This window comes from Athene cunicularia, assembly GCF_003259725.1.
Source record: "Athene cunicularia isolate RWA chromosome 26 unlocalized genomic scaffold, athCun1 chr26_part2, whole genome shotgun sequence".
Taxonomy (NCBI): Eukaryota; Metazoa; Chordata; class Aves; order Strigiformes; family Strigidae; genus Athene; species Athene cunicularia.
In genome coordinates, this window is record NW_020799137.1 from 1,202,787 (window position 1) to 1,219,915 (window position 17,129).

Genomic DNA, 17,129 nt, shown 5'->3' on the forward strand with positions numbered 1-17,129 from the left:
GAGACAGCCCCAGTCCCTGCCGGGGGCATCGCCTGCAGCCGGCATGGCTGGGGGGCAAGTCTGCAGCGCTGATGAGATGCATCTAATTATCCCTCATTAAGAGGGCAGGGCAGCGGCAGCCGGAGCCAGGAACTGGTTCGTGCTCCCCGGGGCCAACCTCGCCACCCTGGCAGAGGTCCCGGCTGTCCCAGCAGACCCGGTTTCCTGACGTCAGGCGGCCCCGGCTCCCCTGCGGCCCTCGCCACCCCCACAGCCGGAGTGCGGGGCCAGGCACAGCTGGGGGGGCCCAGAGATCACCCCCAGCACCCCAGAGCTTTTAGGAGGAGCAGAGCAGATGTGTGGGTTCCCACCCAACACACCCGATAAGGACCATCCCAGGCTGTTTGCCACACGCAGGTAAAGCTCAGCTCCAGGGTTGCTGAGCCCTGGAAATTTGGGAGGGGGGTAGTTTCAGGCCTGTCACTCCCGGCTCTGCTCTGGCGAGCTGGGATGTCTGTGGGCACTTTTGGTTCACCAGCCAGCCCAGTCTCTTTCCTCACCACCCTGAGGAGAGCCAAGGGCTGCCAAACCACCGCCTCCACCAAGACCCAGCTCCGCTGCTCACTGCCTCTCCAGCTCCAGGCACTCAGGGAAGGTCATTCTCCTGCAGCCGTGGATGTAAAGGACCTTTGACAAAGTCTTTCTCCGTTCCTCTCTCCCTGGCTGTCCGTGCCCAGACCCGCAGGGCAGGAGGCTGGTCCTGCCAGGCTGCCCGGGAGGCCGACGCTGCAGCTCCTGCCCTCCAGCAAACCCAACAGGACTCACTGCTCAGGCTGCTGGCAAGAAAAAGCCTTTGCTGTGGGCTGGCTGCGGGCCCTGTTAATATCGCATCCACACAGAGCCCTTACCAGCAGGTAACGGGGGCTGCCAGGGCTCAGCTGGGGGGAAGTAAGTCCTGCCCCAGGCTGGGTCAGTACCCACGGGAGTGACGTTCCCACAAAACACTCACGGCCAGGACGGGGCAGTGGCGGTGGAGCATCCCCTGCCACAAGACCCCCCCAGTACCACTGGCCGTGAGGCTCAGAGGGCTCCAATGCAACCCCTCAGAGCAGTACCACCACCACCAGCCCCCAGCTAACAGTAGTTCATCTCTTCAGAGGGAGGTTTGGGTCCCACAGCCCCTTTTCCAGCAGTCGCCCACGCAGCAGCAGGGAGGGCTGGGTGCTGCTGGGTGCAGTGCGGCTCTGCTGCCTCTAAAGGGAGTTGGACAACACTTGGTGCAGGTGTCCAGACACGTCCAGCTGACCGGCACCGGGCTGTGCCGTGCACAGGGAGAGTAACCAGCAGAGGGTAGCAGATGGTCACCACTGCCCCACTGCAGTTCAGGCAGGAGATGCCCAAAAAGCACCTCTAATCCCCCCCTGCTTCTCCTGGGCCTTGCCCCCTTGCCTCCCCCAGCCCCCCTCGTGCCCTCCGTCTGGATGCCCAGCCCCAGGGGGGCCTGTCCTGGTGTCCCCATGGGCTCACGCTGTGGATGTTGGTCTCTGTCACTCCCTGAGCCATTCTCAGGTGAACGGTGCAACTTCAGCAGGTGTGCAGCACCCACTGCACGGTCCCTGTCCCAGCACACTGTCCATGCTGTCACCTAGGACCACTGGGGCTGAAAGCTCAGCAGAAATCCTGGAGAAGAGAGGGCTCAGGGAGACCAAACTTGTTTTCCACTACCTAGAGAAAGGCTGTGGAGAAGGGAGACACAGCACTGCATGGCGAAAGGACGAGAGACAATGGGCACAGGTGCCACAAGGGAAACTCTGATGCACATTAGGAAAATAACGTTCTCTGAGTGTATGGTGCAACGCTGTGAGAAGACCCATAGTGGTGGGATCCCCATCCTTGGAGGGTTTCCAAACCTGACTGGATGCCAGGGGCTCTGATCAACCTGACCTTTGGAGATAGCCCTGCCTTAAGCAGGAGGTTGGACTTGAGACCTCTGCAGGGCCCTTCCACCCTACAGCTGTGACCCCATGAAACCCGAATCCAGCATTTTCTCCTGGCTCTGACCAGGCCTCCAGGAGCAAACAGCCTCTACAGTGTCCATCACATGGGATATGCCAGTACCTCCCCTCTCTCCGACACAACCTCTGCAACTACAAGAAGAGGAGACTATTTCTAGCTTTACTGACTAAAGAGCATTGCTCTGGCACAATCCCTGCCTGGGGCACATCCAGCTGAACTGCCGCAGCAGCGCAGCATCCACTGTGCACTCATGGAGAAAGCGGCAGCTTTCTAACTCCCCCCCCCCCCCTGCCAAAGGAGGGAGCCAGGTTTCGGTCTCCACACCGAGGGCGGTATGTGGGCCCCCTTGCTACAGGTCCCGGCCCACTACCGCATCCCTGAACCCGGGCCGTCTGCTCCACGCACAAGTGCCATCTGCTATTGCCTCACCCAACCCCAGCCACACACCCCAGAGCAATGGGACCAGCTAGAATTTGAGTCCCAGGCTAGAAAACCTGAGGGGGGGTGGGACTTTTTGAGATTTTTAAAGAGCTTATTCCCCATCTCAGCTTCAAAAACATCATGTAAAAACCGAGGGTGGGATGAACAGCAGAAAGTGCTTAAGTTGATAAAGGAGCCCAAGTCCTCCCCCATAAAAGCATTTCTGCCTCTGTTGTACTTCTCAAAACACTACCCATCTCATTTACTCAACCACAATGTTTATAACTTAAAAAAAAAAAGCAAAACTAAGTTCCCTGTGGAGTTCATAACTCTAAGCTGCAGCAAGGCTGATCTTGTGGGTATGCCACACCAGTCAAAAGAAAGAATCAGAGAAAGTAAAGAGTTCTGCTGAAAATGAATTAAATCTGGGAAGCTGCCAAACTGAGAGCTTAATGATCCACAGTGCTGCTAAAAATCCAGGGAGTAGGTGAAAAGTTGTTAATTATTCAGCACTGCTGGGCACGCCTGTTTGGAGAGGTGCCACTAAAAGCACTGATAGGGGTTTCGATAGGGTGTGCACACGTTGTGCTACCAACACACCCAAGAAGGTCTGTCCGGGGCCTCCCAGCATCAACCGCTGCTTTTGAAACGGTTCTTCACCGCGGGAGCAGGGGGAGAGCCTGTCCCAGCCGACCCACAGAGCTCAGCCGGCCACAGCGGAGCCACGTCAAATGGCACAGAACAGCTTCTGCCTTCGTGCTTTAATTGCAAGCCACTACTGCAAACATCTCCCATCCTTCCTCTACGTCCTGACCTCCAGCTCTGGTCACACAGTGCACCTCCTCAGCCCCACAAGGGCAATAAACTCCAGCGAGGCCAGGCGTGGGTCAGCTTTGATGTTTATTGCTTGCTCGGTGGCACGGCACAGCTGAGCACCCATCCCGGCGGGATGGGCAACGCGGAGCAGAACGTTTCGGGCACAGGGGCCTCGCTGTGGGTGTGTGTGAGCTGTCTCCCCCCCCAGCACCGCACCAGCAGGACCTGATGGGGACGATGTTGGGAGTCCCCTGGCTTTGGGGTGTGCTGGGTCAGGGCAGGGAGGAAGGGGCTCATGCTGTGAAGCAGCAGGTGGTTACTGATGATGGTGAAGATGCTCACTGCGGGTGTAGGAAGGGTTGGGCAGCACAGGCTGGTATAGACAAGCCCTGGGCAAGTAGAGCCCGGCTCCTGGTGCCTCACTGCGAGTGGACGAGTGCACCGGCACCTTGCCCAAAGCCAAAGCCCTTGGGACCAAAGTTCTTGGCGTAGCAACCTGCAGAGGACGGGAAGGGAGAGACAGGTCAGGCCAGTGGCTGAGCACGAGCAGGTCCTCCTCTCAAAGCAGGCACTGCCTAAACAGGACAGGGTTTGCCATATTTGTTGGGCAGACAGAGAGGCCCCAGACACAGCGGGAAGCCCCGGCTCTAGGCCAGGCAGCACATCCAGTCCCCATATGCAGCTGCTGGGGCCACCACCTCCCCACACCCCAGTCCCATCCTGGTTCCCTGCACAGGGGTTTTCACCCCCTGCCTCCACCCTTCGGAATCCAGGACCAGCCAGCGGGAGGGCAGCACTCACCTTTGCAGTAGATCTCCCCATCTTTGTCTGCCAGGGTGGTGGACTCCAGGCTTTTGCCACACTTGGCACAGCGGAAGCAGGACTTGTGCCAGGACTGCAGGACAGGAGCAGAGCCCAGTCAGACAACACCCGGGGACAAGGCAGCAATGCTTTGGCTACCAAACAGGGTCACTTTTCTGTTTCTGACCCAAAGTGGTTGGCAAAGAGGTGGGAATGAGATGAAAGATTTTCTTTGGAAAGAGTCGTGCTCCCAGCCCCGGGGGAAAGATACAGAGAGGAAACATCAGGTGTGGTCACTGCTCCCATGTTGATTTGGTTTCAGAGAGCTTTCACCCCCACTTGCAGAAGTAATCTGTACGATACTGTGTAAAACCATTTTTAAGGATCAGTCACCCCCTTCTTTGGGGATTGTTTTCTCTTGAGCAGCATGATAAATCCCCTGAGTTATCCAGCTGAGATCCAGTGCTTGGGGGGGGTGTCAGCAGGGTTGGGACACCTGCCCTTATACAACTACAGCTCCAAGGAAGGCAGCAAACAGATACTAAGAATGCAGAAATCAGCCAGTGCTTAAAAATAACACCCCCCCCACAGCTCCACCAGTCCTCTGGGGATAAATGAGCTCACAGCCTTCCAGCAGACCTAGAGTAGCCAGAGCTGCTCATGGAGGAATTTAAATAAACACTTTGGAAAACATGAAACCTTTTTTGGAAGAAAATGCGAAATTAGGGGGCTGGAGGAGGAGGTAGCAGATGGAGTCATCCAGCAAACATTAGTACATGAAATACATGCTCTGGAATCCTCCCCGGGTTTGTGTGAGGGTAATTGCTTGCCAGCTTTGGTTCCCCTTAAACATTGAGGCCGGAAGCCTACCAGGCAGCCCGGGTCATGATTTAAGGGTAAATTTGGCTTCTGACCCAGGGCTGACCCTCAACATGTCCCTCACAAATACCTGCACTGCCAGCTAGGGTATGACGATGCTGGGAGGCCCTTTCTGTTGACTAGATGCCTTCTTTCCTTGCTCTGGGGACAGAGGACAAACACAGAAACCCCAGGGAGGACAGAGCATGACGGGGGTCAGTGAGTGACCCAGTATCACCAGTCAGGCAGTGAGACTTTCCCAGCATGGCTGTCCTGTCCCCTGAGGCACAAAGCTGCCAAGGCAGAGCAAGCTCTGCCTATGTACCTGCCCTCAGAGGGTGCTCCAGGGCAGGGACCTCCCCTGGGCTCCCCGGGCTGACAGAGCAGACAGTGTCCCCATGCCTTACAGAGGGCTTCCCAGAGCTGGGCTAGGATGAGCCCACAGCTCGGGATGCAAAGGACTGTGGTGAACTGATGAACTTGACCTAGGAAGTAGCAGGGCTGTTCCCTTGTTGCTTTACGTCTGACCCCGATCAAGACCCAGTCCACCAGCAGAGCAGCCCAAGGGAGATGCACCGAGCCCATGCCCGCCTCCAACCACCTTGCCCTGCCTATGGGCAGCGCTGACCACTGGAATTCATTCCCTGCCCCGAATTTGGGCTGTGGCACTCCAGTCCTTGGCAGAGGGTGGAGAAGACTCACTAGACACTGCATTTGTTCAGTTAGTGGTAGCAGTGGCCATGGTCCATGCCACTGCTCATCCTCCCAACACATTTAGCAGCAGGGATGTCCACTGTGACCTCTGCTGAGCAGTGCTCCGAATATTTAGTGTAAAATTAACTTCTCTTCCATTTACAAGTCTGTAAGAGCGATGCAGCCTGGAGAATGTGGTTTCCAGACATGCCAAGATCTCTTTTTGGTGCCAGGCTTCCAGGTGAACATGACCACCAGACCCCAAGCCCAGGCGGAGGTGCTGGCAGCCCAGCCTGCAGCAGCCTGTGGGTCAGGTCAAGACCTTCTGTGAAGGCCTCCCTACCATACAGCGACCTGTGGCATGTGTGTGCCCCATCCACTCCATCCCACTTCTTACCTTTCCAGCTCCAATCACCTTCTCAGCTGCATACACTGCCTGCCCACAGCGAGGGCACCCATCAGCACCTCCGACCTTCTGGGCCATTCTGGAAGCGTTAGGGTTGGTGGGTCGGTGGGGCTGGCCCCTGTGGATGGGAGGGAGTTCATGATCAGGGCTGCACAAGCAAGACAGAGGAGGGAAAAGCTACGGGATCACAAATCCCAATCCAGTTTTGAAGGGCCTGGAGCTTTAGGCTGTGTGTTGAGCCCCATGGAAACTCCAGCCTCACAGCTGTGTGCTCGGAGGGGATGGGCAGCATGCTGAGGCAACAGGGACATGTCTCGTCAAGCCCCATCCCACCCCACAAGTACGGTTCAGCGGGTTTCCCCCGAGGAGCAGAAAGGCAGGGCAGGCCACAGCACTCTCCAGATTAGATACTGCTGGAAATTCAGCACAGGCCACACGGCTAAGCATCACAAACAGACAGAAGATGCCCACAATAGCCCCAGTTTCAAAAACAAAACTTAAACTCACTCTTCATATTTGATTCCCAGAGACTCTCCCTTGTCAGTGCTCAGGGTCCCTGCTCCCTGCCCGTATCCATAGCCCTTGGGACCGTACTTCTTGCCGTAGCAGGACTTGCAGTAGATCTCCTCTCCATGCACAGCAACAGTGGTGCTGTCCAGGTTCTTCTTACAGACCACTAGAAAAGAGGGGAGGGCCGTGCCATTAGCCTGCTCATCCAAAGCTCACTAATTAGCCGGAGTAAACAAGTCCTCACAAGGGATGGCACAGCTCAGCTTTCAAGGAGTAAGGAAACCCTAGACAAGATCCTTGTTAAACTGAGTGCATGCAAAACAGCCAGAGATAAGGATCGAAACAAGAACATTGTCTGGCTTTAAAAGGAAGCAACCACCAAAGCTACAAGGTTGATACTAAGAAAAAGCTCTGTTAACCCTCTTGCTGCTGGTATCCTGGAGATGCACTTAAACCAGCGGGGGTGGAAATTTCCCTACAAATCACTGCAGGATTCATGAGCACAGGGATGGACAACCCTGCCCCACTGCAGCTGCAGCTCTGCCACATTCCTGGTCCACTCCAAATACAAAGCAATAGGCACTCGGGGAGAAAATAATGTAAGCAAATCTATTTTTCCTTGTGTTCAGACTAAAAGCAGACCTGCAGCCATCACCACGGCTGACACAGTCAGTTCTCTGACACATTACGCTATGCACAGTTGCCTCTCTAGACCCCAAGAACATGGTGAAGAGTTCACATGAACGTGTCACCCTGGGTCAGTGCCACGATTAGGGTGTGCGCACAGGGTGGTCTCAGGTGAGGAACACTCACTCAGCCGGTCTTCAAGCCTTGGGGATCAGATTAATATGGGATGTAAGAAGGGACAGGAAGAAACAGCAGCCAGGCTTGGGGTCCCAGCTGAGCCCACGCAGAGCTTGAGCTTGGTGTTGGGGCTCAGGCCACACAGACTTTTCTCCCAATCTTTAGGTTTTCCTGACTCCTGTCCCAGCTCTGATCTCAGCCTCCATGTCAGCTTCCAAACCCTTCCCGGAACACGCCGCCCAGCAAGCCGGAGCGGGAGGCGAGCAGCACCCAGACAGGCTCTCAGTGATCTCCAGTGTTTACCTGACCCAGTGCAGGATCCAGATGCCTGGGGCAGAGTCCACAGCACTGGCAGCCAGCCCTGAAACAGATCCTGTTACAGCTGCGACACAGCCCTTCCCCATCCCGCTTACATGCCTTAAATGTTGAGGCTCCCAGCAGCCCGTTGGCCTCTTCACCAGCAGAAAAGTTTCTTGGCCTTTACCAATATCACAGGAATGCAAACACAGCAGAGAGCACAAACCACGGGGGCGAGAGGCAATCTTCCTCGGCCCAATTACTAAATATGGTGCTTCTCCTCTGGGGCCACGGAGAACCCCGTGTGCTGCTGCTGGGAGGAGGACATGGAAAGGGAAACGTCTCCTGCCATCTAAGGAGGATCTGACAGGGTCCTCTCCTGGCTACAGGCTCCTCCATCCCCCCACGGCAGGAGCTGGGCATGGAGCACACATCCCTGTTGAGAAAAGTCAGCTCCGGTTAACCCGTCCCACAGCTGCCAGGCTCGTGGGCTGGTGCTGGAGTTCTCTCTGCATTACCCTGGAGCTCCCCAGGAGCAACACTGCTTTCAGACAGACCCTCCAGGAGGGGAATTTGGGCACATTTAAAGAGCTTTGTCCTAGGGGTGGGAGTGAACGATCTTAGAGGCATCTGTCCTCTCCCACTGTGCTGGATGGATTTAAAGCTCTAACCTAAGCTTTCACAGTCCCTCATCTGTACTAGCCGGAGACTGCTTTGAGAAGCAGCAGAAAAATTCTTTCCTGGTCTGCTTCCTAGAAATCAACCCCCAGCTCCTGGGTTTCTACATTGCAGAAATTCCATCGTGCCACACTCATTGAGTTAAGGACCCTTTGTTTTTCTAAACGCAGCAGAGCTGCTCCACAAAACAATTAGGCAAGAGCTGCTGCTACTTTCAGAGGCCAAACGGTCTCATTACATTACATTTCTGCCATGTACTATTGACTCAGTTGGATCGATGCCACTGAGTCAATCACCAAGTCACTCCCCAAGCCGATCTAATGCACTGTGGTAGGTTTGGCTCCTTTTTGATTATTTTTTTGGCAGATCAGGTCAAAGTATTTGTTTTTCTCCGCTAAAGATAATGACCTCAAGTCCCTGATGAGGCCCAACTGCAGCACTGGGGAGCAGGCTGGGAACGCAGCTTCACTCACAGCCTGTGGCACCAGACTGGGAGCAGCAGGCAGCACTGTGGGCTGGCATGCAAGCCATGGCCTAAACTGGGGACCCCGCAGCTGGGGAGGGCAGAACCGCTGGGGTACACGTGGATTGTGATTACATACGTCTGCAGAGCACAGGGACAGGAGCCCTGACTGCAGTCGGCTCAGGACCACTCCCTGGTGACTTGCTTCCATGAGCAGACACAGGATGACTTTCCTTCCCACTCTGGCCGTGTATTCCCTCCTCAAAGCAATGCCTTTTGCCTGATTTCATGGCACCTGGAGGCCCACCCTGTGCTCTGGGTGCCAGCATCATGCAGCAGAAGCTTTCCCTAGCAATCCAGCTGCATGCAGAGGGGCTGCAGGAAAGGGCAGACACAGTGCAAGGAGATCTTTGTCCCCACGCTGAGGTCCTCCATTGATACAGAGGTAAAAGCCAGTGGTGGTGGGGAGATGAGGGTAACATTCCTCACCCTCTTTATCTGAGGCTGCAGAAGAAACACGATTTCCTGCTACAGAGAGCAGCCGCAGTAAGGACACAGCCTGCCATCGCCCTCCCCGCCTGGGGAAAGACTCTCCACAACTCTCCTTCTTCGTGGTCTGGAGCTAAAACAAGGCTTCCAGCCTGGGAACTCCCACATACAAGAGCTACCAGCCATGCTGGCCACTCTTGGTGCTGCACAGGGAGCAGAGATGCAGCAACAGCCTCTCTCATGTCCTCATCCGTCCGTGCGTGCCACATCCCAGGCAGGCTGGCCAAGCAGTATCCAGTATCCAAGCCAGGCGGACAAAGGAGCACGGCAAGGATCAGCCCCACGAGGACACTGGTATTTCCCTGCTGGAATAGGTCTACTGATATCAGTCCTAGCTGCTTGCCTGTTTATAGACCCTGACCGTATAGAAAAGATCACATCTCTGCTCCAGGCTGCAACGGGAGGGTGAGACTGGGAACAGGGTCCAGGGATCAGCTGAGAAACTGTTAAACCTCAGTGGGGCCCTGCTCTGAGGATGCACTTCTCCTGCTGCTCCATGTCACGTGCAGTGTCTTGATGGGCCACCAGCAGACATAGGCAATGTGCATGTGCCTGTTAGCACATGGGAATCACTAGGTCTGTTATGTGATCGTCTTCAAGGGCAGGGGACAGAAATCTGGTAAAACACTGGCTGAGGACAGTGGTCATCTTTTATTCAAAGGTTCTGCAGTCCCCCTGGAGGTGGATGCCCCAGGTTTAAGGAGCCGCTCTCAGCACTGTAACAACTACTCACCTGTTGCTGCACTGCTGCCCTGGTATCCCCAAAGGGAAGGGAAGGGTGTCTGGGACCTGCAGCATGAACCCAAGAGTACTTGTAGGATCCTGCAGAGCAGGTAGAGGAAGGATCTCTGCACTGAGTTAACCCACAGCCAGATCCTGTTCTGCTGCCCTTCCCTGGAGGCAACACTTGGGTCCAAACATGCAACAGAAACTCGCTCCACAATAGCAGATTTTCAGGCAGGCTGGAGGTGATGCTTTAGCACTTCACAGTAGGCCTTCCACCAGCAGAAGGGCCAGGACAGGACCACATCTTCTTGCCATCATCTCCTGGGACACAGCAGCAGATCCCATGCCAGTTTCCAAGCCCCATCACCACCTTTTTAGTTGTGGCAAAGCCACTTAGAAGACTAAAGTTAACATCACCTCAGAGCATTGCACGGAATGTGCCACCTCCTGCCATCACCCTTTGGAGAGTCCCTGTCCCATGCTCCAATCATGAACATCTGGAGATAGTCTAGAGGACTCAGCCTTTCCCTGGTGTAGGCACAGACCAAATCTTTGTGTGGGTGCTGGCTGAGGTCAGCCCTGACAGCTTGGAGAGCCTCTGGTGTCCTGGGATTTGTGTTCCTTTAGCAGATCTAAGTTTAAAGTCTGGAGAAAAAGAGAAAAACTGCCACATGGCTCCCACAGCCGGGCTGTTTGTAAAGGAATCCTAAGGAGCGTTTACACAGCCCATAAACAGGACATGACGGGGCACCCAGCCGGCGAGAGCCAGGAAGTGGGACGGGAGGGGCGAGGGAAGGGAAGGGCTGGTACTCACTGCACAAGAAGCAGGACTTGTGGAAGCTGCTGCCTTCACATTGCACCTCCTCAGCAAAGTACACTGCCTTCTGGCAGACACCACACTTCTTTCCTCCTCCCCAGTTTGGCATCCTGCAGAAAAAGCACAGGCAGAAACAGTGTCAGGGGAGGTCAGGCAGGACGCTGGCCAGGCAGGAGGCAGGGACAGGGCAGAGCAAGGTGGCCAGAGTGGGCACCCACCAGCCGTGCTCCGGCAACTGTTCCACATCTGCGCACGCAGAGACCACCCATGGATGTTTGCTGTCTGCACAGCTTCACAGGGATGGTAATTAGCAGAACTCAGGATGCCCACGGGACCCATCGTTACAGCACCCAGCAGTATCAGCTGCCTCCTGGGGACCAGTGGTCCTACCAGCCAGGAGCAGCAGAAATGCCCCTGTCCTGGAAGCCATGGCACCTCACAGCTCCTTTCTGTGCCAGGAAAAGGGAGGAAGTGGGACAATGATGGGAGATGGTGCTTATGGAGGTACCCACAGCCCCGTCACCTCATTAGATCACAGTCCTGCTATTACCCCTCGACAAGGCAATGCATGGCCAGGGTGAATGATCCTGGATGCTGGAGAGGGCACAGGCTGTCTGGAAACAGTTCAAGCTTATCCTCCACAAACATCTCTCCCATTTCTGCCACCACAGGGCAGGAGTATAAACAGGGTTGCCCAAAGGTCAGGAGTTGGCCCCTGATACCATCAAACAGCAGCCTTGTGTCCCCCACAGCATCATTAGTGTGTGCCTTGCCTGGCCAACTGCTCACAGGTTCCCCCCATACTTGAGGCTTCTCAGTCCCCTCCAGGACTGCAGGTACAGCCACGGAGTCTGGGAAATCAGCAGCCCCAGGAACACAGGCTCCAACTTAAGCTACCATGAAGCTCCTTGGCAGGGTATAAATGCTTCTATTTCTCTCTCCTCTTTTCCTGAAATGTATCTGATGAGACATGATTAAGAGGCCCCTTGATCTGCAGATATGCAGATAACCCCAAGATACTGTGAGCAGCTAACACAAGTAGCAGAGCTCCAACCCAAGAGAGGCTTCGATACTTTAAGACCAGGCCAACACAATCCTCATGACATTCAAGCAAGGAGATTCTGAGAGAGGCAGGCAGGCTGAGCGTAGTCAAGAGATCTAACAGCAACCTAGTGTTGCTACAAAGACAACAAAACAAAACATTTCTTGGCAGTGCCCAATGATATAAGAAAGGTCAATGGGCACAAGCTGCCGCTTGGGAGGTCTCCAGAGGCCTCTCTCCACCAACACTCCTGTAATTCTCCATTCTGTTCTCATGTGTGGGCAAGCAACAGAAGTCACCCTCACCATTGCAGGCACAGCCATGTGCTTCCCAACTCCTGAACAGCTAAAGGTCCCCAAAACCAAACACCACTTTCACACTACACTGTGTGCCACCCCACAGCACGTGCAGGATCTCGCCACCTCCCTCGGCTCGCTGCATGGCTATGAGGAAGGGGACCTGGGTCTGTCAGGGGGAGTGAGCCCACTCCTGGCAGCAGCTCCCCATCCCTGGGTCACACTGGGCAGCTGAAGCCTCATCTCTGTGTCTCCAATCCCCCACGCAACGGCTGAGTTGGTGGCACTGCCCTGCCTGGCAGGCAGTCAGGGAGATGGATGCTAAACACAACAGGACTGGAGGCTGTATGAATGTCATACGGAGAGATGAGGGAGGACAAAATGCTGCAAACCCTCTTCTCACAGGCACAGCGAGATCTCTGTACCTTCCAGGATATGGGAAAGTTGAGCTTTTCCCTGTGTAAGGGTATTTTGTCAGGCAATACAAAAGGGAAATTGATCTCAGCCTGGTTATAATAGCAGGCAGGGCGTGGGTCAGGGCTGACGTGCTGGCAGGGCTGCGCAGAGGCTCCGCTCCTGGACACACGGAGGGTCTCAGCATGGGACAGACAGAGCTGGGGAGGGTGCTGGGAGCGGGGGCTGGAGAGGCTCTGCTGGCTCCAGGGTCCCCAGGAGCTGTGTCTGGGGTGTGATGGCAGCAGCCCAGGCGGGAAGTCTCCTTTCTGAACACCCTGCAGCCTGGGCTTCCCACCACTGCGCAGCCGTACCAAATCCCTCCCCTCCCGCCTGATGGTTCCAGTCCCAGCCTTTGGATTGCCTTAAAAGGACACAAACTGTTTCTCTCCAGAGCCTGTTTTTCCCCCCCTGCACCAGGAGGAAAGCCCGACCTGGTTCAGGAGTTTCCTTGGGGGGCAGAAATGTCCAGCGGCATCCCCCTGCCAGCCCAGGCAGTGGGGACGCCCGCACCTCCATGGCATGGGAGCCCACAGGCCCCCTTTGCCCCCATGCCCACCTGTGTCAGACCCCTTGTCAGGAATAACACAACGCTGGCTACAATGTCTCAGGGTCCCCCATCCCTTTCCAAACGCGACGGCCAGCAGACCCCAGCTCCGGGACTCACCAGCCCTGATTTTGGTGAGCAGCCTCACGCTGGCAGCCCCCTGCCTTCACTCCACAGCCAGGGCACCTGCAGGCACGCTCAGGAACAAACTGCCTGGCACCGTTTGGAGCCAGCTGCTCCCCTTTGCCCCCATGATGCATCTTTTTTTCCCCCTTTACAGTGGCAGCAAAGGATGAGACTCTGTCCCAAACAGCAGGGTTCATCTGCTCAAACCGAGACATTGGCAGTGGGAACACCTTCCGCTGAGCTGCCTGTAAGTCTACAGGAGGGAAAAAGATGCTTCTGGGTGAAGCTCATCTGGTGTTTGCCACAAGAGCAGTTCAAGCCCTTTTGCTGCTTATTTTCTTCCATCCACTATGGGAAGGTTGCAGGTGCCTCCGCACAGTTTAACCAACGTCACTGATTTTTCAGCAGTTAACTCACACCATGAAGCCCCCAGAAGCACAGATGCAGCCCCAGCAAAGCCACATCCCAGCAAGACCTCCTGGGTTTTCTTGGGGGAGAGACCATGAAAATGAGATTTTCCTGGGGATACCTTGTGATAGCTCACAGCTGGGCACAGGGAAAAGCTGAGATAAGATTTAAGTTGCTGGGAATTCCCTCTTAGTCAACAACATACACAGGCACATGCTGAGGGCCTGGCAGGCCACATGAGAGAACAAAAAGCAGTTTATGCTACAGGTCAGTATTAGCAGGAAAAAAAAGAATAGGAGCACTCCACTCACAGAGCCTGGGACCTGCACGATCCATCTCAGCAGCAGAAGCCTTACAATAGCCCTCTACACAGACCCGTCATCCCAATTCCCTAATTAATGACTACTTTAAGAGTATGTCAGAGAGTTTGCAACTCTTTCAACATTTTTTTCAGAGTATGTTGCACCATGAAGCTGAGCACCATATTCTGCCCAATTGCAGTACTTGGTGACCGCAGTCACACTTCTCCAAATCACTATTAGACCCATGCAGAATGAGGAACAGGAGGTGACTGTCCTGCAGCCAAAAACCTCACTGAGCATAAGCAAGAGAGACACCCAGGGCTGCCAAAAAACAAGATTATTTTCCTCCCTCCTGCAGCTCCACATCTCATGTACCACAGCTTCGCAGCAAACACAACCAGAGCCCTACAGACGGCATCCTCCGTGCCAAGCGTGGCTCAGCCTCTGAGCCAGTCCAACATCTGCTCTGGATAAGGCAAGGGGCCTCAAAATCCAAGATACCATTCTTTTATCAACAGCTGTACTGCTGTAAAGCATGGACACAAGAGAGGCTTGTGCAGAACCACACAAGCCTGACACTTTTTGGAGATTAATTTCAGTGTCTGATGTCTGACTGCAGCAGTACAGTTCACCGGGTCAAAGCTAAAGGCCCACCCATGTTTCAGATGGGCTTGTGTCACACCAGTTTGGGAGGCAGTCTGAACAACCGGGCATAAACCAGTATGGAACCAGTATGTTCTGGTGCTTCGGGATGTCATCTAAACCTGGGCTCTAAGGGGAAGCAGAGAGCAGATGAAGCCAAGCCTTCAGGCAGCAGGAACACATGGTCACCCCCTCCTTAGAGTGGGTTGGAAGGTCAGTGTGCTCATCTCCCACCACCGCTTTACCTGCCTGAGAGCAGCTTGTTTTCAACTGCTAGAGCTGAAGCAGCACCCGCCACCATCTGACTGCGGCTTCCCTCCTACGGGAGCACTCAGGGCACTGCAGGTTCTCCCCCCTACACCCTCCAGTGATCTTTACCTGCAGCCACCAGGATGTCAGCTCAACCATTCAAGCTTCTGCAATAGCTGGAAAACCTTTCACACATACGTGCCCAGATGTTCTACTAAAATCCTACAGTAATTAATTGCAGAGTAATCACTTGGAGATCACTGAGCAACAGGAGACTCATGCTGGCCCATGTAAAACGTTCTTTTTTAATATTCTTTTTTTTCTTCTTTTTTCCAGTGAGAGCATTAATACAAGTGGATGGCAGAAAAGCACCATCAGTGCTGCACAAAATTCACTCCTAATGATGTTCACTGCAGTTCACGCAGGATTATCACATGGCCTGGCAAAAGGACAAGTCAAAGGGGAGGAAACCACAGTAGGAGCCCCAAGCCCTGAGGTCTGATTACCACCAGACAAACAGCATCTGTCACAGAGCAGCTTCCACATCACCTGGACACAAGTGGAAATAACCCTACAAGAGGCAAGTTAGAACTGTTCCTCTGCTGTGTAACCAGGTGGGTGAAGCAGTGATGCGAGGAGACTCTGGGCTGCCAACAGTGTAACTGAGGATAAATGAAGGTCATTTGTGATACAGTGATGTGAAAATGGTGAGCAAGAGGATAATGGAGTCCTGAGGCTGGTGAGCACTGGGACATGGTGTCACCATGGAAAAATCAAAGAACTGACCCAGGAGATGCAGCTGTATCAGATCACACATCTCCAAGGGCTTTGCCATGAGAGGAGGGGAGGAAGTTGGGAGGATCTGAGGTCGAGTGATCCTCAAACGTAGCTTATCTACTCTACAGATCCCAAACCAACACAGGCATTACTTCTGCTGCCACTGCTAAGGCAGCCTTCAGCTCACGGTGCCAGGGAAGGGGCCAGCACGAGGCCAGCACTGCGCTGAGCCGTCTGCCAGACGTGGCTGTGGGCAAGCACCCACCAGCCCCAACAAGCCCGCAGACCACCCCACCCTTGCCTGTTGACTGCTCCCAAGCTCTGGTTACAAAGGCAACTTGAAAGTTTCCTATCACAACTGGGCTCCCCAAAGAAATCCCAATTTTGTACAGAACAAGAGCCAAAAGCATTTTCAGGTATGCTAAGAAAAGCTACCGACTCCTGCGGGAATCAAAATCCGTAACCTGATCAAGCTCACTGTAGGTTTTGCAAAGCCCTTATTTGCCCGGATCGGTCACGTCCTCATCATTTTGTGCTGCCTCCCAGGAGCAGGGAGAAAAGCTCAGCCACTGCAGGGACAAAGCGCAGGCACTGACATGCCGGCCAGAGGGGCCCTGACCCAGGAGAAGACAGGAGAGGCCGTTTGCGAGCCCCAGGCTGGACAGACAGTGCCCACTGACCCGCGGGAAGGGGAAGGCACCATGCTGCCTGTCCCACGGCACCAAGCATTGAGCTACTTGTGAAGCAGCAAGTGCTCCCCAGGGCTGGGAGTGCTCACAGGCACCACCTCACCTTTCCGGCCTCACCACCAAAAGAGCCAGGAGGTGCAGTGGCCCAAGCCCATCTCACCCAGTCCGTCCCTCCCTCTATCTAATACTGGCAGCATCCGGTATTTTAGCCAAGTGCTAATTAACCCTGCGACACGCTGCCCTGCTGCCAGCTCTGAGGTTTGGAAAGCGGCACCTGAAGCTGAGCTCAGGGTGCGCCCAGCCCGGTCCTCACCGCTGCGAGCCTTCACAAGGAGACATCAGTCTGCGCCAGCAGAAAGGCTGGAGCTGGCCCCGTCTCCCCGGGTTTAAGCTTTACTCCGGCTGCGAAGCCAAGCGACAGCAGAGGCCACGTTCTGGCGAGGGGACGGGGCGCAAGGACTCGGCTCGCGGCCCAGCCCCAGCCCACAACCCTGAGGTTTCCCTTTGCAGAAAGGGCACAGACACGCCGGGCCGAGGGTTAAGGTTAACGCGTCCTGATGGGAAGTGCCCGGGCAGCACGGTGCCCGCTCCCCGCCGGGTTAGGAAAGTTCACCCGGTCTGATGCAAGAGCTTTGGCTTCCGCCTCTGGCGCCATGTGCACGGATGCTCGGGCCGCTTCGTGCCTCAGTGGGCCCCACCGCACCCGCACCCACCCCGCGGGCACCTGGGGGGGCTGTGCCCCTGTTCCAGCCCCCAGCCCCACAC

The 17,129-nt window shown here is 55.1% G+C and overlaps 1 protein-coding gene across 1 annotated transcript; it reads right to left on the reverse strand.

Moving 5' to 3' along the window:
• Positions 1–3,298: 3,298 nt before the first annotated feature.
• On the reverse strand, positions 3,299–16,895 carry CSRP1 (cysteine and glycine rich protein 1). Its single transcript, XM_026864535.1, has 7 exons — positions 16,890–16,895; positions 13,218–13,221; positions 10,831–10,949; positions 6,497–6,665; positions 5,981–6,107; positions 4,033–4,126; positions 3,299–3,727 (listed from the first exon to the last, which is right to left on the reverse strand). The coding sequence occupies exons 3-7, from the start codon at positions 10,940–10,942 to the stop codon at positions 3,651–3,653; spliced, it is 579 nt and encodes a 192-aa protein (XP_026720336.1). The 5' UTR covers positions 10,943–10,949; positions 13,218–13,221; positions 16,890–16,895; the 3' UTR covers positions 3,299–3,650.
• Positions 16,896–17,129: the final 234 nt, after the last annotated feature.